The sequence below is a fragment of the Cydia splendana genome, chromosome 24, assembly GCF_910591565.1.
Source record: "Cydia splendana chromosome 24, ilCydSple1.2, whole genome shotgun sequence".
NCBI lineage: Eukaryota > Metazoa > Arthropoda > Insecta > Lepidoptera > Tortricidae > Cydia > Cydia splendana.
Genome location: NC_085983.1, coordinates 4,847,011 through 4,868,125, shown reverse-complemented (window position 1 = coordinate 4,868,125; position 21,115 = coordinate 4,847,011). Strand labels below are relative to the sequence as shown.

The 21,115-nt window shown below is 38.7% G+C and overlaps 1 protein-coding gene and 1 long non-coding RNA gene across 2 annotated transcripts; one reads left to right on the top strand and one right to left on the bottom strand.

Annotated features, from left to right (window-relative positions):
• Positions 1 to 1,328: 1,328 nt before the first annotated feature.
• LOC134802264 (uncharacterized) lies at positions 1,329 to 2,770 on the top strand. The gene is made up of 2 exons (XR_010145824.1): positions 1,329 to 1,708; positions 1,841 to 2,770. It is a non-coding gene; the product is annotated as an uncharacterized LOC134802264 (long non-coding RNA).
• Positions 2,771 to 3,402: 632 nt separating this feature from the next.
• Positions 3,403 to 8,437, bottom strand: LOC134802104 (alpha-(1,3)-fucosyltransferase 4-like). Its single transcript, XM_063774697.1, has 5 exons — positions 8,430 to 8,437; positions 7,047 to 7,153; positions 5,914 to 6,067; positions 4,706 to 4,954; positions 3,403 to 3,969 (listed from the first exon to the last, which is right to left on the bottom strand). Exons 1-5 carry the CDS (start codon positions 8,435 to 8,437, stop codon positions 3,498 to 3,500), a joined length of 990 nt encoding a protein of 329 aa, XP_063630767.1. The 3' UTR covers positions 3,403 to 3,497.
• Positions 8,438 to 21,115: the final 12,678 nt, after the last annotated feature.

Sequence of the window (21,115 nt, the reverse complement as noted above, 5' to 3'; positions counted from 1 at the left end):
TCGCAGGTGCAGGATTACGTGACCGCACCTTCCGTTTTAGCTGATCCCAAAGGTGCTCTATGGGATTCAGGTCCGGACTCCTTGCTGGCCACTGCATGACGGTGATCCCAACCTGATCAAGGTAGTCCCGAACAATCAACGCTGTGTGGGAGCGGGCGTTATCCTGCATGAATGTGAATCCAGGACCGACAAATTCGGCGTATGGAACCACATGGTCCTCCAGGATCTCTGTGATGTACCGATGAGCAGTCATGGATCCCTGGCCTCGACCACCACCAGTGCGGGAAACACAAACGAGCTCGGTTTTGCCGGCGAGGGAAATGCCACCCCAGAACATGCAGGATCCTCCTCCGTATCCGACGGTTTCTTCAAGACAGGCCTGTGAATAACGTTCCCCTTGCCTCCTGTACACTTTTCTGCGCCTATCGTTGCAGAACAGGCACACCCTGGTCTCATCGGATCGGATGGCCTTCCATTGGTCGACCGTCCAATCCTTGTGTTCGCGAGCAAACTCACGTCTGACTCGCCGATGCTCTGCCGTCAATTTGGGACCCGTAGCCGCTCTATGGGGCATGATCTTCTTCTCCCGCAACCTTCTTCTTACTGTAGAGACACTCACCACCGTTCTCCGAACTGCTTGCAGCTGTTGCTGCAGCTGGACAGCGTTGGAGAAACGGTTCCGCAAAGACGTCGACACAATAAAGCGGTCGTCTCTTTCGGAAGTGCAGCGTTGTCCTCCGGATCCAGGCTTCCTGGTGAAGCTTCTAGTCCTCTGGAATCGATGAACTGCTCGGAGAACTCGGAAACGGCTTATGTTGAGTTGCCGAGCAACCGCAGACTGCGTCATTCCTGATTCCACCAGGGCTACTGCTTGAGCTGCTTCTGCTTCCGTGGTATCCATTTTCTTGGGGTGTTTTCTTTCTCCAGCTGTTCCGGTGTGACCTCTGTGAACTCTGGATACCGAATGACCCATATTCCACTTTTACCCCCCCTTTTAAACCTATCCAAGGTAACGCAACTAGCGACCCTTACAACGCGTATTGTAGGTGTTCTTTCAGAACGCCGTAATTTCGTGATTATTATTATTTTTCCCAAAAATGCTTTACTCATGTTTTAATGCTTATTAATTGTGCTTTTAAATGATGTATATATTGTGAGGGTATAATACATATGATAAGAGCTATATTCGCTTAAAACAAAAATCGGTGGGTGTGCGATTTCCGTGACGCCGAGTGTATTAGCGATAGGTATTTGCAATAGGTATTAGCGATAGGTATTTGCAATAGGTATTAGCGATAGGTATTTGCAATAGGTATTAGCGATAGGTAGAGTCTGTGCGGAAAGAGAAGAGTCGTGGCAGAAACGGGAACTATCATTTTAAATTTTATATGGCAATCAAACCTTTGACACCTGTCTTGTAAAAAGTAAACAAACTTCTGTCATTGTATATTTTTATTAACAAAAACCGCAAGTTTTATGTATAAAATATTTTCAAAACACGATGAAACCGTACATAAAACCACAAGAAAAATTATATTTAACATTGTTCGGTTTTGTCAGCGGGAAGAAAACGGCTAAAAGCCGACTATCGACTTACAAAAAGTCGCGGAACGTGTTTCCGCTATTCACGGGTATTGATGTTGTATTTAATATTAAATAATTACCTATTTAATAAGCCCCTAAGTAACTTGTCTCCGGTACATAATCGGTAAGTATATATATTCATTCAAAATATATTAATTTTCATAAATATGCAGGTCGTTCATGATCTTTAAATTACTGACAAATAGTCTTGATACTTGCCATTTTATGCATATTTATATGTAATTTTTTTTTTCAGGATTGTGTAAAAGTACCTACGGTATCTCGAATAAAAGACCGCTAAGTAGGTGATATGCAAGAATTCGTAATCTACGTGCCGGATTCAAGCACATCCAGTTCCTCACATCAGTCCCTGGTTGTTCTGAAGCTAGCTCAAACATAAGTGACATTGAATATTTTAATTCAGACTTCGATTACAAAGAATAAAACTTTTTCATAAAAATATTTCTTTATTTGTAAGTTCGTTTACTAGGTTCTGTTAGTTACGAAATTATATTTCATATGTAGCAGACTTTTCGGCGAAGTAAAATATCGTGAGATGAGAGAACCTGACATATCCCAATAAGGCCTATCTACTGCACTATTTTTATTCATATTCATATTTATTACTAATAATGTACACATACATTACAAGTCAAGTTTACAATAAAATAAATAAATCCCAGATAAAATATATATCTGGGATATCCCAGATAGTAAAATTACAGTTCTATTGCCCAATTTCTACCCGATCTACCCGGTTTTGAATTAAAATAACTGTTGAACTGCACAGATTAGGCAGTACATAAATGAGACTCTATCTTGTTTGGTACTAAAATTACAGTTGTATTGGGCAGATTCTTAACTAGTTTTAGCAGTTTTGTCAATCGCACTGTCACTTTTTAGTATCTGAGACATAAAAACAAGAGTGTGTTTTAAAAAGAAAACTAGTGCCTGCGCTAAATCAGAGGATTGATTTGACGAGCCGACACCACCACCAGGCTCCGTTTAGTAAGCCGTGGTAAAAAACCGGAACAAAAGGGATACAAGTATCATGACCTTTAGTGTCGTACTATAATCACGTGACCAGTGTTGTCAGCATAGCAAAAACCATAAAATAGCACTGGCGCGCCCTCAAATCCCACGACTCTTCTCTTTCCGCACAGACTCTATTTGCAAAAGCTACTTATTTGCGATGCGATTGCGATTATCTTATTATCTTACAACCTCTTGGAGCTATTTCGATTTATAAGGTTCTAACCTAACCTAACCTAATTAGAATTTACACATGTAATCCGTCGGTAGCCTAAACTAACCTAAACCTTCTTTTACCAAACCTAACTTGACCAAACCTAACTTCTCATTTCAAACTAACCTGCTTTCACCTAGTCTTCGTTCAAGTTATGTTTTAACCTAAATACCTAAACTTACCTATCCAAACTAAAGCATCCTACATATCGTCATACGTAATGTACAAAGCGCTGCAAAGGTACTCCCTTGTGATACTTTACTTACCTACTAATACTTATCCCCCGTTTGGCCTATTTTGACAGAATGGTAACTACGAAACCCTACACTGAGCATGGCCCGACATGCTCTTGGCCGATTATTTACCGACAAGTTGGGTGTGTTTGAGGACTTATATATAATTAATATAAATGAAGGTATGGTTGCACACAGGGTCCGTTGGTATTTATGTTAGAGCTCGTGTATAGATTAAAATCACAACACTCAATACTAAAATATTATAATTTTATATGTAAACCTGTGTCGTGTTCTATAAAGTGATTACTACTACTACTAAATTATATTTAATCCTAACCAACTCTCAGTTGACTTCTGTCCCCAGGCACAACACCCGCCTGGAGAGAGTTTCTATCTCTCTATTACCCTTTCTACATTCCATAAACATAAAACTATGATCTCGAGTAAGGATTCCTGGAACAACTCACAGCTGGATCCAAATACAACATAATATCCTCTATACCATAAACTTTCCCAGCATTCATATTATAATTTAGAGCTTCACAAACTCTACACAAAGCTAAAGATCTAGTACCAAAAAAACCATGTTCTTCCACAGTTTCAAAATTAATTCTCCACGCGTGATAAGACAATAATTTAGTCATATTGTCACGTATAGCGTAGATTTTTCTAGCTAAATGCTTTACAGAAGCAAAGTTATCCATATGTATAAAAGAGTTTGGGGGTAAAATCTTAATACAGTCTACTAAAGGTGCTCCCATGATGATAGGTATGGCGCCTTTTGAGTATGCGTGATGGAAAACTTTTTCTGATATGTATTGGCGGCATTTTGAGTTTTCTATTACGATGTAGAATAGGTACTCGGCTATTATTGGGCAGTCTTCCCTGATGTGACCGGGGCACCTGTAGAGAACAATATAAACAATTATTGTCAAGGAAGGAAATGTAGGTATTTGCTGGCTTTTGCATTACACGACCTTGGGAGTCCGTTTAATTCACTACGATTTTTTAGGGTTCCGTACCCAAAGGGTAAAACGGGACCCTATTACTAAGACTTCGCTGTCCGTCCGTCCGTCCGTCCGTCCGTCTGTCACCAGGCTGTATCTCACGAACCGTGATAGCTAGACAGTTGAAATGTTCACAGATGATGTATTTCTGTTGCCGCTATAACAACAAATACTAAAAACAGAATAAAATAAAGATTTAAATGGGGCTCCCATACAACAAACGTGATTTTTGACCAAAGTTAAGCAACGTCGGGAGTGGTCAGTATGTGGATGGGTGACCGTTTTTTTTTTTTGCTTTTTTTTTGTTTTTGTTTTTTTGCATTATGGTACGGAACCCTTCGTGCGCGAGTCCGACTCGCACTTGCCCGGTTTTTTATCTACTAATATTGGTTCTCGAGAGCATATTTTAAGGGCTGTGTCATGGAAGCAAACAATTTCTCCGACTTCATTATTAATCCAGTCTTAACGGAATTGGTATAGATGATTCCAACTGAAATGGTAAATTAAGGTTAATATTAACGTAATTAACGCTAATTAATCATTAGGGTCGAAATTGTTTATACCAATTCCGTTTATACCACTCCGCTGTACCGAAAATGCTATAAAATTTAGGATGTCTGCTGATCACTCACTTATTCGTATGATTCTTAATAAGCGCGCATTTTCCGAACACGTCCACGTTAATAAACCTCTGCAGCTGCATCAAAAACTGCATCCGAAATCCGAGACAGCGCGACATTATAATTGCGGCCAAAATGTCCGTCTGTTTTCGTTTCCAATATGGAACGAGTTCTTTCAACTCTTTGTCAGTTCTGTCGTTTAGTTTCGGATACCGAAGAGGTATTGTCCGGCCATACGGTACTGGGATATCAGAGTCGGATCTGAAAACATAGGTATAAAATTCAAACCGGCTGCGGTCAAAAAATAGAGAACTGAATTTCTACAAGAATAGTACGGCTACCATTAGCACAGAATAAATAATAGTACTAGGTACAGAACAGTCTTGAGGTCGACCGGAGTCGCTAGCGTAAACGTCAAATGAGTCTCTTAACCAGTGGGGAGACACTCCTGACTTCCGTCGAACTCGGCTCCGTTCGGCTCAGCATTGCTCCGAGCAATTATTAGGGTTCACCACTTGACTTCCTTTTGCGTGCACGACCACAGATAAGATAATCACTTGAATTTTGACAACCCTAAATAGCCGAAAGGGATAGTGCCATATATTAGAAAGGGATAGCACGATTCAACCCTGAACCGCTGTCAAACTTCGGGTTTGTAGGAAGTGTCCTTTCTGTACGTAACGGCAGTAGGTACCTTCAAACTCGGATATATCCATCCGTCAGATTATGCGATTTTGGTATTAAGAAAAGGTAATAGGATCAATATTTGTTTAGAGGGTCGAGTGGATTTATCCGATTGTGAAGTTAAGCGACACAAATGTAAACTCATGGTAGCCGTAATAGGTAGATACATAGTAGATACATCATAGCTCAAAGTTAAATTTCTTAAAATGTTAACTTTGCTGGTATTTAATTAATATTAATATTGGTTGTTTGCAGAAATCGCGAAGCGTCTGGTTGACGTAACTGGTGACCGAAGAGCTGGCGGCAACCTCGCACAACGTATCAGCATTGCGATACAACGAGGAAATGCCGCCAGCATCCTTGGTACAATGCCTCAGGGGCCTATTTTAGGTTTAAGCTAGTTAATAATTTCGTTTAGTAGTACCAGTGTATATATGTATATTGTATGTAAATAAATGATTTTTGATATTGGTAATACTTTCCCAGTCGTGATCCGGGTGTCACCTTTCATATCAATTAAGTAATCCTATTCATACCTGTATGTCATAGACCAGTTAAAGACATTAGCCAGTTGCGAAAAACTGGGTCTATTCTGCCGTGAAACGGTAGCGAATGTGTTTATTGGAGACTCGTCCGTCCAGAATATCCAGCGTTGGTACGGCTTGCGGTTCTTCACATCTGGTAGAGAGCCTGCAAAAATAATATGGATTTTCAAGGCTAATGGGAAGCAGTCTCCGTAGCCTATGCGTCTGCATCGCCAGAGTTGTTACATGCGCGTTGCGCCCTCGTTGAGCTCTGGCGAAGTGACCTTACTCACCGGCAGGAACACACCACTATGAGTAGGGTCTAGCGTTATTTGGCTGCGGTTTTCTGTAAGGTGGAGGTACTTCCCCAGTTGGGTTCTGCTCTAGACCTGGAATGACATCCGCTGTGCTGTGCCCTACCACACAAAGCTATATGACATTAACCGTGTCCATACCTTTCTTTTGGCACAGAATAAATAATAGTACTAGGCACAGAAGACTCACTCTCTAACAAAACGCGTCTGTTACGATCAGGACAGATATGGCCGCTAGGTGGCGACAGCGCCCCGCGCGGCTTATGGCTAGCCACCAAAATTGGTGTGGAAGGGATGTACTTTTAGCCACATGTAGCAAAGCGACGAAATCGCGGAGTGAGCCACGCCTGCTTATGGACGAAGTTTAAGGACATACCCGGGACCAAATGAGTGGTTATCACTATGAAGCGGACTCTATAAAATCACAGATAAAATGTATAGACCGACCGCTTAAATGAGTGTGGCGGCAAGTGTATGGCGCCGCACCTTCCCCGTCGTTCCGTACCGCGCAGGCGAGGACTCATTAAAGCGGTCGGTCTATAGTACCTAGACATGACTGTGCTTTACAGGTCCGAATGCTTATTTCATGCACTGGTAGTATACTAGTTAAACTGTGAAGTTGTAACTTCACAGTTTAACTATTGTATCGAGGACATGCGCCCCCGCCTTGGCCATCCCGCCGTCAGGTATATTAAAACCTAAGTACTTACTTAGTTCTTAAGATATGTACTCGTATGGTGATAGTCTTAGAAAAATGTATACAAATTGTTAACTTTTGTAATGTCCACAGAAAAGACGTCGGTTTTTAAATGTCCTACGAACCATTTAAACCTTGTAGTAGATTCACAACAACAGCGTCCATGGATGAAAGAAAACTGTTATTGTCTTCAAAAAACTTGCAATTTGTCACGCTGCATCCCAATAACGGGTCACTAACACTGAAATGAAATCGGTAAAGATTAGTAATAACTTCACATACTTAAATTACAAAAAAATTAAAACCATCACCGCAATGAAACGGGTGAACCGATTTTGTTCAAACGTATCTAAGAACCAGCGTTCAAATAAAAAACCGGACAAATGCGAGTCGGACTCGCCCACCGAGGGTTCCGTACTTTTTAGGTTTTTTTTTTTTTCATAAACAATTTTCATAGTCAATCATCATTTCAAATCTTATAAGATACTTATAACAAGACATACAAAACACCAAATTAAATACACTTTAAAAAATAATAATAATGAAAAAAAATCTAATTCTAATGTCATGAACAATAAATATTGAAATTAACTGTTATTAAAAGGAAAATTTAAATTAAAAACATAATTAGAACAATATAGGCAATAATATTTCATATGTAAAGCCAAAATTAATATTTATTATTCATGTCAAATATATGAATTGAAAATCTTAAAATATTTGTAGACATAATAATTGCATTAATCTAAATTTTTACTAAAATATTCCTCCACGGAGTAGTAACATTTTTCCAACAAGAAAGCATTTAACTTCTTTTTAAACAGAAAACTATTATAGATTGCCTTCATGCTAATGGGTAACTGATTGAACAGTCTCATCGCTTGATAATTTGCAGATTGTTTGACCACTGTTAGCTTGCTCATAATAGGTTGTGGCAAATCTTTCCTCCTAGATGCAAGACGTCTCTCCTTCTGTTCTTGTGTTTCAATATCCTTGATATTTTTAACCAAATCTGTCAGAACTACTAATATATACAAACAAGGAATGGTTAGAATTTTGAATTGAATAAAGTAGAGTTTACAAGAAATTTGCGGAATTCTGGCAATAATACGAATTGCTCTTTTTTGCACAACAAATGCAGCCTGGATATTATACTTATAACTGTTGCCCCAAAATTTAATACTGTAACGATACTTGGATTCAACCAGTGCATAGTATACCATTTTCAATTCAGCTAAGCGCAGTTCATCGCGAAGACTTCTGAGAGCATAGCACGATGAATTTATTGAATTAACAATCGCCGAAACCTCAGGTTTCCAGTTGAGCAAACAATCGACATTAACGCCCAGAAACCTTCCCGTTACGACTTGTTTAACTGGTTCACCTTCAAGATTTAGCTGCAGAGAATCACGAACTCTTGTTGTCGATTTAAAGAGAAGTGCATTGGTTTTTTCGCAGTTTAATTTGAGGTTATTTATCTTTAACCAGAACTGGAAAGTTTCAAGAACATAATTTACCTTAGCATTTAGCTCTGAAATGTTGTCTGCCGATATGACAGCATTAGTGTCATCAGCAAAAACCACAAATTTACTATCGGGTACATTGTTGTGCAAAAATGCAATCATGTCATTAATGAACAGGATGAAGAAAATTGGGCCCAGTATTGAACCCTGTGGGACTCCTTTATGTATGCTGGCTACACTCGATCTGTAGGTTTTTTCCTTATTATCTTGTGTCCAGAGTATCTCTACAAATTGTTTCCTGTTCATTAAGTATGATTGAAAAAGAGCTAATGTTTTTCCTCTGACTCCATAATGTTCTAACTTACCTAATAGTGTGGCGTGATTTACACTGTCGAAAGCTGAGCTCAAATCTAGTAGAACCCCTGCTACTTTTTTCCTGGCATTCATTTGATCAACTACATCTTTGATGAATGTACCGATTGCATCGCTAGTGCCTTTACTTTTTTGATATCCGTATTGCCTTTCACAGACTATCTTATTCTGGTAAAGATGCTTTACAAGTCTGTCCTTCATCAACCTCTCAAGCAGCTTAGAAAGAGTTGGCAATAGCGAGATAGGTCTGTAGTTTTTGGAATCGAACTTAGAGCCCTTTTTGTGTAAAGGCAAAAGCTTCGCCACCTTAAGTTGATCCGGAAAGACGCTGTCCTCAAAGCACTGGTTAAAAAAGCTGACTAGCGGATCCACAAGTACATCGATGTTATCCTTTATAACAGTGATCGGAATGCCATCATATCCACATGATCTTTTTGGCTTGAGCTTTTTAACTAGAGAAATCACTTCTAGATGAGTTATCGGTTCCAATGACATGTTTTTATATTCTTTAAGTCTTTCTACATCATGCGCTCTCAGGATAGCGAGAGATTGATGAGAAAAATTGCTTACATCCTTTTTGTGAGTAAATTGTTCTAACAGAGCTGCACAAATGTCAGTAGGATCGTTAAGCACTTTTAAGTCCCCATTCTCATTCTCGGTTTTTAATAACAAATTTTCTTGTGCTCTTGTTGTCATCTTATTTCGATGTTTGTGGACAACCTTCCAAATCTCTTTCGAGGAGTCCTTGGCTTTTGAAATTTGTGCTCGAACTGCTAATCTTTTGGCGTCCTTGATGACTCGCCTAAAGATACTTGCATATTTTTTACCATAGTTTAGTATTGATTCATGGATACAATTCTTGTTTGTCATTAAAATACGTTTCATATTGCTTGACACCTTGATGCCTTTCGTAATCCATTTAATATTAGTGAGTGTTTTATTGCTTATTCTTTTTTTGTGCTTCTTAAAACATTCTTCAAAAACATGATTGAACTTCTTGATGAAAGTGTTGACCCCTATGTTAGACCAATCACCTGTTATTAATTTATTTCTAAACATCACTTGTTCACTCTCACTAAATTTCTTAATTTCTTTCCATATATGCTCGTCGGCGTGTTTGTCCGTCCGTCCATGGTCAATAGAAATGGCACTAATTAAGGCTGCATGCCCATCGGCCAGACCATTGTGATCCACCACGGGGAGACCCACATACTCCTCTGGCAAGTTAGTTAAAATGTTGTCTAGACATGATTCTGAATGGTTGCGTACGAAAGTTGGACATTTAATTAAACTTTTGAAGTTATAACAAGTGAGGAGTGATAAAAACTCCTCAGTATTTTTATCTTGTTTGAGTAAATTGATATTGAAATCACCATATATTATGCATTTCTTGTTGAAAAAATGCTCCAAGAGCTGTTCAAGGCGCTCAATAAAATTTTCTAAGTTAGCATCGTTCGGACTGCGATAACAACAAATTATGTTTAAACTAGTTTTGTGGTGTTTTACACCACATATTTCAAAACATTCATCTTTATATAATTTTCTGCAAATTGGAAGTTCTTCACATTTTTTATTTTTGTGACTCAAAATGAGAGAACCGCCTCTTAGCTTTTTACTTCTAGTTAGTGATTGCAATCCGGATTATTCGAAGTTCAAAAATCCGGATTTCGGAGCGTTTGAAAATTCGTTTTAAAATTCGGATTTTGAAAAGAAAAAACCGGTTTTTCGGATTTTTTCCCACCAGTACTAATTTGCTCAAAATTAATGCTAATGCGAAATAAAAAGCGGTGCACATGAAGCGGTAACGCGGGAGAGCTATTGCCAGCCGGGCATTGCGCGTCGCGCACTCGCTCGCACCTGTATGCTTGCCCCACAGACCTATATCGAGTAGACGGAAAAAGTGTATGTACCTCGCGTGCCGAAAAGACGATTATAAATCGTCTTTGCTCGCCGCGATGCTCAGTCTGCTCTCGACCGCTTTCCGTGTGTGACGTTCGGATGTGATAACAAAATGGCCCCTTGCTCGATAATAAACTGTTCAAACACCACCAAAAATGTAGGAGCTATTAATCAAGACATTTCCTTTCATCGGTAAGTACTATTTGCCCTAAAGTATCTGTTATTATTTAAAAAACAATTTATTTTGATGCTCAGTATTAATTTCATATGAACAGTAGCAGGCGACTCTGTGTCTAATGCTACTTTTCCATTGCGGCTTTAATTTGACGCGTCAGACTTGGCAAGCATTGAAAACCAGCAACGAAAATAAAACAATCCAAACTTGTCGAGACGCGTTCAAGGTTGATTTCTCATTCGTCTGTCAAAAGTAAGATATAGTGTTGTACCCTACGATTTTCAATGCCGAATTCTTAATCGATTAAAATCGATTTTGGTATATCCATCCCAATGGAAGGTCTCGAGAGTGACCCCAATTCCTAAGATAAGCAAGTCCTCCGATATCACAAACTTCAGGCCCATTGCTGTATTATCCGTGTTTGGAAAAGTGTTTGAGACCATTCTTAACCACTGCTTACTTAATCAGATAAATCGTAAATTAGTTGATTGTCAACATGGATTTCGCGCTTCACGATCCACTACAATCAACCACTTCTGCTTCTTTGATAGCGTTTTGCGCTGGATGGATACTGTACGACAAGTTGATGTTGTTTATTTCGACTTTAAAAAAGCTTTCGACTTAGTTGACAACTGTCACTCTCCTATGCAAACTGTCAGCCTTAGGTTTCACCCCTCAACTTCTTGTTTTCTTCTCTGACTACCTCAGGAATCGCACACAATATGCCAATTGAACTCTTACAAATCTGAAAGATATTACACTCGTTCCGGGGTTAGTCAAGGTAGCACTCTCGGGCCTACTCTTTTCTTAATCATGGTCAATGATCTGCCAAATAATATATCGGCGTGGAATCACTATTTTATGCAGATGATCTTAAGATAATTCAACCGGTCGTAAATGCATCTGACTGTACGGTTCTGCAACAAACAATCAACATGGTTGACAGCTGGAGTAAAACAAACCGCTTGTACCTAAATGAATCTAAGTGCAAAGTAATAAGTTTTAGCCGTTCTGTAGATCCTATTCTCCAGGCATATACTCTTACTAACACTCCCCTTGACCGAGTAACAGAAATAAAGGATCTAGGATTAACACTCGATACTAAGCTAAACATACACTCTCACATTATAAATATCTGCAAAAGTGCCTACAAAATTTTAGGATTCATTATTAGAACGACCTCAGAATTTCGTGACCCAAAAATCGCTATAATCCTTTATAATGCTTATGTTCTCAGCAAGCTTGAGTACAGTTCCATCGCATGGGACCCTCGGGAAGCAAAGTATAACATCATGATCGAGCGCGTCCAACGTAAATTTGCTAGACATCTTTACAAAAGGTATTACGGATACTACCCATACTTATTTCCGTCATCCTTTGTCCTGGGAATGGTAGGGTTAGAGTCTCTCGAGCTAAGGCGTAAGCAAACGCTTGCCTTACACTACTGTCTACTACTAAGAAATCTTATTGACAACCCATCCGTTCTAGAGCGTATGCGTATTTATACACCTAACAACTACATAGCTGCAGTATGGCGAAGCGAGGCGAAATTTTATACCTATACATGTACATATAAAAAAGTATTAGATACTTACAATCTTTTTTTAGAATAAGTAATAAGTATTATTTTAAAAATTCAATTCAAATATTATTTAGGAATCTAATGATTCCGTTAAATATCATTCGTCTGTTTTTATCATTTGTCTGTCTGTATCATTCGTCTGTCTTTATCATTCGTCCGTCAGAAAATCGATGACATTCACGTTAATCGATTTGTGATTTTTAGCGAGCGGGAGCGCAGATATAAAATCCATGAGTATGAGCAAGACAGTTGAATCGTAGCGGGGCAGAGGGGCATCGGTGTCTTAGATCGGTTAGGACTTCCCATCACTAAATTGCGGCTGTGACGTCACAGTAGGTGGTAAAAAGTCGGCACGCTTGGTTTCGATATAAATCGACGAACTCTTTCCTTCTATCTCGATTATTGTTCTGTGGCTTGCCCCGCGTCCGCTTTTTTTTTTGGCGTAGCAGCCCAAGTAACAAAATTTGGTACTATAAAAGTCCTGAGAACGTTTTGGAGCGTGCTAATTAGTGTTCATGATTAGCACTATAATGGTGTTGTAAACGTTTACAAAACCCCAGATAGGCCCTGATTTATTCTATAAACATTACATAAAGGCTCTCACGGTGATAAATCAGCTCTATGGTTGAAATGTAAAAGTGACGAGAAACGCTCTTTAGTACTAAAATAGTGCTGTCTGCAACGTTTATGTCGCAATTTGGAATTATAAAAGTAACCAATGAAACATGTTTATAGTGCTATTTTGCACCGTAAACGATTCCAGTGATCTTTTTTATCATACTTGCGTCGTGGGTGCCTAAAATATTAAATAAGTTCTTTCGCCATTGTTTCTTAAAGTGACATTTGTATTTAGGTAATAAAAAGGATGTACTAAAAAGCATTTGTGGACCGTTACTATGCCGGTACATTGTACATGCGAAAATAATTGTATCGATAGAATCATTATGCTAATTTCAAATTTGACAATGCGCTCTCATAATTTTCATGTTTTAATTAAATTAAAATTAATAAAATAAGGACTTGTTCCAACTAGGGAATGCAATAACCGGCCAAACTTCATAACCGGTTTCGGTTACGGTTATGCCCGAAAAATAACCGAATATCGGTTATAATCGGTTACGGTTATTTTAGACGAAAAATTATAAATTTACAATGAAGTAATTAAAAAAATACAAAAATCTTTGTTTTAGTGCCTACAGTATTAGGGAATGTGAGTAAGTTAATAAAACACACCAAATACAGTAAAAGTGAAATATGACCTTGAACGTGATACAATATTCAATAAAAATATTTCATAAATAAGGAAAGTAAATTTGGTATATTTTTGTTATTAAAGTCCACGAATGACAAAAATTATAGTCACAGGCGTCACAGCCAAAAATGGCAGGATTTTGTAGTCACTTGATGATAAAAACATACAATTTAAGTCATAAATAAATAACCGAAAATAACCGTAACCGGTTATTCGAGTTTCCAATATTCGGTTATGAAATTTTGTCAAAATATTCGGTTATAACCGTTCGGTTACGGTTATAACCGATTTGCATTCCCTAGTTCCAACTGTGGCTGCTATAGTACACATAGGCTCCAGCCGTGCCGCTAATGTGCTATTATGGCAGAAAACAGCAGCCATTTTTTAAGTTATGATTTAAGTTATTTAGCAACGTACCAGGTAACTTTGATGGTACTATATAGCACTATAGAAAAACTTTCATGACTTTTAGAGAACTCTAGCCTTATAGCGATGTTAAGAGAGCTTTTAAAAAGCTAAAACGTTACGTAATGGTCGTGCAAAATCCTTTTATAGTGCAGATTGATCCTCTAATAGTGTTTACGATACTGCTACAATACTAGTACTATAAAAGTTACTTTGACGCATTATTAGTGCAAAATAGGTACATAAAAGCATCAGTAAAGTCGTCTATAGTATTAAATAGTACCATAATCGCTTTTTGTATATCTATTACAGTGCAGCACTTTAAAGATTCTTTTGTATGATCCTATAAGCGTTCTAAGAGCTAAATTATAGTACTTAAAAGGTCTTTAATCTTATAGAACCAAAACGCTCTGTTAAAAACCTTTATAGTACAAGCAGTCACAATGGTTACCATTATAGGCCTACTATATCACTGTTTGGTGATAAAATGCCTTAGTTATAGAACCTTTTGTTATTTGGGAGTGTACGTATGTATTTTGTTTTTATTATTTTTTAAAGATTTTGTTATTGGCGTAGCAGTGTACGCATTCTGTTTTATTACTTTAATAAAAACAACTTAATTTGATTGTTTGTTTCACTTTGCCTTTATGCCTCATATTCCTTTCTTAAAATCCGGATTGAATCCGAACTTCGGATTTCGGTCAAACCAAAATCCGAAAATCCGGATTTGAAAAAATGTTCACGGATTTGCAATCGCTACTTCTAGTAGTATATGCCATTAGTTGATAATCAGACAAGCTAAATAATGGTCCAGATATCGCGTTTAGGAAATGTTCACATATACAGACATAGTCCTGTACCTCGGAGAGATTGTGTAAGTATATTTGTTGTTATAGCGGCAACAGAAATACATCATCTGTAAAAATTTCAACTGTCTAGCTATCACGGTTCGTGAGATACAGCCTGGTGACAGACGGACGGACGGACGGAGAGCGGAGTCTTAGTAATAGGGTCCCGTATTACCCTTTGGGTACAGAACCCTGAAAACCGTTTGAATATCGGTTTACCAGTTTAAGGGTTACGGTGTAACAGACAGACACACACGCACACACATAGCGGTCAAACTTATAACACCCCCCTTTTTGCGTCGGGGATAATTTTTACTATTTATCTTTTGATGGATATTTTGCAGTACTTAGAGCTACCCCGCACTAGCCAGACGACGCTCGGGAGACGCTAGTGCGGGATCTTGCAAGTTTAATTTGACTTATTTCCTGGTTTCCGAAGAAGCTGAATATGTATTTCGGGTGACAATGCAATATAATGGTACCATGATCTGATGATGGAGACACGAGGTGGCCATAGGAACTCTGTGATAAAACAACGCAACTTGTGTTTGGGGTTTTTAGAATAGTCTCGATGAGTATTATTTGCCCGTGGACAGAAAAGTACATTCAGCAATAAAAGCTTGTACCAAGAATGATTTCTTATGTATCTATGCCAACGGTAACTTACATGTGATTACCAATGGGGGGTCCCATATGTCTCTGTTTGAGCCACGGCCAGGGCCTCCACAAAATGTTAAAATGGCCGCGTTCCGGGTTGTTTATCACTTCACAATATGGCGGCCTGGTGTTGTAATATTTAAACATGTATCTTCCTAGATTTGACGTTGTCCATCCCTGTAGGTAGAAGAATATAATTTTTTAACCACTCCAGCTCGGAAAGGCTTATTTTGCACTTCAAAAACTGATAGCAAAGTTACATTTTATTCAGATCTGAGGCAAAATAATCAAATGCAATTTTTGAGTTGTTTTCTTATGTTTGCTGGTAGAATTTACTTTTAAATGATGATTTTGTATGATAAATATTTAATAACATTCATTTGGATATAATTGGTTTGATTTCGTTTGATATTTTACATTTAATATTTGCTTCAGGTTGGTGTGGTGAAAATTCGGTTGGTGTGGTCGGGGGCAAATTTTGTTTAATCCTCGTGCTGAAACCCTCGCAACGCTCAAGATTCCATTTTTCGAACCACTCGCTAGTTCAGTTTTGGAATCTTGCGCTTGCTCGGGTATCAATATTTAGCACGAGCGGTTAAACAACAACTTTGCCCCCATTGTATAACAAATAACAATTTTTACCACTCCAGCTCGTAAAGGCTTTATTCTTCAAAAACTGATGAGAAAGTTGCATTTTATTCACGAGAGCTGGCAAAGTAGGTACATAATTAGATGCAAATTTGATTCTTTTGCGAGGATGAGCGGACTTGGGCGCCAACGGCGCGGTTAGGGTGCCCAAAGGGAAAAATTTCAATAATATCCCAAACTATATTAAAGTGCTTGCAACCGATCTGTTTAAAATACAACTAACACATACTTAACTAACAAATGCTATTAAGTAAGTAAATAAAGTATTACTCTGTTATAGTTCGTTTTTTTTAGCGTTAAGCCCCCTCCAGACTATGCGCGTGAATCGCGGGCGAAGCCGCGAACGCGAGTGTGGAGTCGATTTACGCAGACAGCGAAATCGACTCCACACTCGCGTTCGTGGCTTCGCGCCGCGATTCGCGCACGAGAGGCTTTAGAACTAGTAGTTCGCCCCGAACTGAGAACTCGCGGTTTGCCATAAAATATATAGAGCGATTGACTTTGTTGCACCTACGTACTCGTATAGACATAAAATAGTAGAAAATAATTTTCAAGAAAAAATAACGATTTCTATGGGGGCCGCTGAAAGATTATTGTACATAGATGGTGCACTGTAGAAAAGGAGGTAAAACCACCCACTTTTCTAGTAGGTAGCAGTAGCATTTCGTTTCTGTAAGGGTCGCAGTTTTACCCTCACGAACCCACTTCTCTGATAGCAGTTCGGTTCTGTGAAGATTGCAGTTTGAACCTAACCAAAACCACTTTTCTAGTAGCATTTCGTTTCTGTAAGGCTCGCAGTTCTAACCTAACCTAACCCACTTTTTTTCGGTTATGTGAGGATCGCAGTTCAAACCTAACCTAACCTACTTAACAGCGCGTGCGGTACGGTGTACGGGGGTTTGAGCGGGAGGGGCTAAGTAAGTTTGGCATCATTACACTTATTTACTCACATTTATAGACGGGTCTAACGCGACCACGACCAGTGAAACCTGTGTCGAAACGTCGGTAAATCAAGGTAATTGAATCAAATTCGCGTTAGACTAGGGTTGCCATAAGTGTGGGGACTCAGACCGGGACATTTAAAGAAAACCGGCCAAGTGCGAGTCGGACTCGCGTCGCGTTTCAAGGGTTCCGTACATTACACAATTTGTAACAATGTATTTTTTTCACGTGAAACGTGAGTGAAATAATATGTCTATAATTAAGTCCGACTCACGCTTGACTGCACATTTCTAATAGGTTTTCCTGTCATAGATAGGTAAAGAACTATATAGCACAGTAGTTTCGGAGATAAATTTTCCATGTGTTTAAATGATTATTCATTGACCAGTCAAGCTACCATGTAGATTCAGGGGATTCAGGGTCAACCAGTAAAAAACGCGAGCGCAGCGAGCGCGAAATTTTTTGTGACAAAATTGTGAAAGGGTGTTAAAAAGGCCGGGCCGGGCCTAAAAATCCGAAGTTCTCCAGTGAGGCGAGCTTTCATGCGAGGTCGAAGCCGTGCTTCAGGATAAGCTCAGCTAGAGCATAGACGCCAACCAATGTCCATTGTATTAAAAAGCGAAACCGCAGGCCGAGCTTGGCGCAGCGAGGTCAAAGGCTAAGCTGAAGAAGAGGAGATTTGGAAGCCAAACTAAAAATTTTGGTAAAAAGTGAGGCTGAAGGTCAGAAATCTCCACATTACTTAAAAAGGCCGAAGGGTACTTATAACCAGCGCGGTGAGCTTTCATGCGAGGCAAAAGGCCAAGCTTCTGAAACAAATTTTTATATTTGTTAAAAATTAAGCGACGCCGAAAGTCGAGCTGTAAGAAAGCAGCGCTAGTGTTACTCAACAATAATATGTGTCATATGTACAAGAGTTACTTGGAGGGCCGAAGTGCCACTGATGAGGTTTTAGGCCCTCGGGAGCCTGAAATTCGAGCTCTACATTACAGACTTTAAAAGCTATAAAATAACATAATTTACATAATCATCTAATTATTGTGTGTCTGAGAAACTGATATTGGACATTAGGTAAAAGTAGGTACCATAAAACATTTTTTTTATTTTGGCCATATGAAACGTAGAAATGTAGGTTTATTATTATTTACCAAGTCCAGCCCCCTACTAAATAACTATGATTTTTAAACCGGGACAATTTTCTTATCGGCCGGGACGCCGGGACACCGTGCTTCAAACCGGGACATGTCCCGGCGTACCGGGACGTATGGCAACCCTACGTTAGACCCGTCTATAAATGTGAGTTAATATGTGTTCCCTAGATGGACAGACGATCTTGTTAAGGTCGCCGGAAGACGCTGGATGCGGGTCGCTTCCAACCGGCACGTATGGAGGTCCAAGGGGGAGGCCTATGTTCAGCAGTGGACGTCTTATGGCTGAGATGATGATGATGATGATGATGTGTTCAAAACGCGAAAGTTTAAAATATTATATCATTATACTTTATACCTACATTTTATGTTAGGTAATCATAGTGGTTTATTTAGCTTAGGTATCAGTGGTTTTCCGTGTTAAGGTCCGAGTCCGGGTCCGAGTCCGGGTCCGAGTCCGGGTCCGGGTCCGGGTCCAGTTCCAGGTCCAGGACCAGGTCCAGGTCGAGGTCCAGGTCTAGGTCTTGGTCCAGGTCCAAGTCCAGGTCCGGGTTCAGGTCCAGATAAGAGCCCCGATCCGGGTCAGGTCTGGCTCCAGGGCCAGCTCCGTCAAAATCGAAATTCGAAATCACCAAACGTGTGATTGAACAGTTCTGTTCTGATCATCATCAGCAGTTCCACTTCATCAAATGCGACAGTTTTTAATGTAAATTCTTTATTTTCTGATGTAAATACACAAATCTCTATACGCATGCCTTTAATATTTGAGTAGTTCCCTCGATTCCTCATGGATACCATCATCAGACCTCGAGCTTGGCAAAAATGTGGCTTAAAAACTTAACTTGCTTAACAAACATAACGAAGAGGACAAATCGCCAAACGTGAACTATGCGTCGTTGAAGAGTTCCGTTCTGATCATCATAGCAGTTCCACTTCATCAAATGCGACAGTTTTTAATGTAAATTCTTTATTTTCTGATGAAAATACACAAATCTCTATACGCATGCCTTTAAGATTTGGATAGTTCCCTCGATTCCTCATGGATACCATCATCAGACCTCGAGCTTGGCAAAAATGTGGCTTAAAAACTTAACTTGCTTAACAAACATAACGAAGAGGACAAATCGCCAAACGTGAACTATGCGTCGTTGAAGAGTTCCGTTCTGATCATCATAGCAGTTCCACTTCATCAAATGTCACTTTTTTGAATGTATATGCCTGATTTGTTGATAAAACATAAATCACTATATGTATGCTTTTAAGATTTGAGGAGTTCCCTCGATTCCTCATGGATCCCATCATCAGAACTGGGTTTTGACAAAAACGGGACCAATCTGTATGCATATACATACAATCAAAAAAATAATTTTCAAAATCGGTCCAGTAATGACAGAGATACGGAGTAACAAAGATAAAAAAAATCACAATCGAATCTCCTCCTTTTGAGATTTGGAAGTCGGTTAATAAATGAGGGCACCACTTTCTACGTAGCTGTCACATTTTTGACGTAAAATGCTTACACATGGCAACAATTTATAGTCTGTCAAGCCATTTCCATCAGTAGAAAAAAGCGGCTAAAAAATGTAGGCGCGAAGGGTTATCTTCCCATAGAAAATTTGAATATCGCGCCTTTTTCTACTGACAAACTTGTTTGGGCGACTATAGTATGGAAATTTTAGAGTTTGTTTTTTGACAGCGTTTTACACAAAAATAAAACGCTAATTAAATAACTTACCATATTCGAAACCTAAGAATAATATTGAGAATGGCAACATTGTGTTGTCGGTCGTATTGTCCTTTTCTAGCATATACGTCCCTCTCTCTCTCTCACATTCCCACCACAGAGCAGTTGGTTTTGACAGGTGTTTGACAGTTACCGCCAAAACAAATTTCCAAGTCATTGTCTCAAAATTATACATATTGACACCAGGCAGGATTAAAACTTTAGGTTTCGAATATGGTAAGTTATTTAATTAGCGTTTTATTTTTGTGTAAAACGCTGTCATTAAACAACTGTACCGATATTCGAAACCTAAGAATAATATTGAGACGTGTTTGTTATCGCCTGGTGGTGGGAAGACGCCAAGCCAATGTGATTATACATGTACTTATTATGTATATGTAATATTATTATATTACGAGTGTTTAATTAATTATGTAGTACACCCTTTATTTTAACACCTGTGAGGAGAGAGGTATTATGTAAAGCATACAATTTAATATACCATTATATTATGTTACTAACTTTGCATTTCATATACGTACTTAATGTACTTATAAATGTTCAAAGAGAAAAAAAAAAAAAAAAAAAAAAAAAAAAAAAAATGAGTCACCACAATAGTGCTATACTTAATTATATGTATGTGAAAACTAGGTAAAAGAAGATGAGATAAGTCAGTCTACTCTTCAAGGAGCATACAACATCTGTGATAAGGAGTGATGTAATTCAAGTATGAAAAGAATAAAATCATAAAGTACTCGAGTAGTTTTTATTATTTTATAACTCCCAATTATTAACAAATTTGATAATAATTATCTAGTAAAGTAAGCAGTTGCAGGAATATAACAAGGACAAGACCTTTCTTGTTTCCAGAATCCCTCGGGATTAAGTAGACGAATATTTTAAATATTCGTTATAATTCACTATCACTACCCACAAAGTTAATATTGGGTACCTACTTACTAAAATGTCATAGGGAATTACTGAATTCCTTTAATGACTGTGAGTCAGTGTGAGCTATATACTTGGTTATAGCTATAAAATGCAGTTAATCCTTTGTACGCTTTACTAACGCGAACGCGAGCTAATGTA

Excerpts from the sequence above, each read along its gene's own strand:
- LOC134802104 (XM_063774697.1), bottom strand. Across the intron at positions 4,955-5,913 it reads AACTGGTCTATGACATACAG|ATCCGACTCTGATATCCCAG; the intron begins GTATGAATAGGA and ends CTATGTTTTCAG. Across the intron at positions 3,970-4,705 it reads ATTAAGAATCATACGAATAA|GTGCCCCGGTCACATCAGGG; the intron begins GTGAGTGATCAG and ends TGTTCTCTACAG.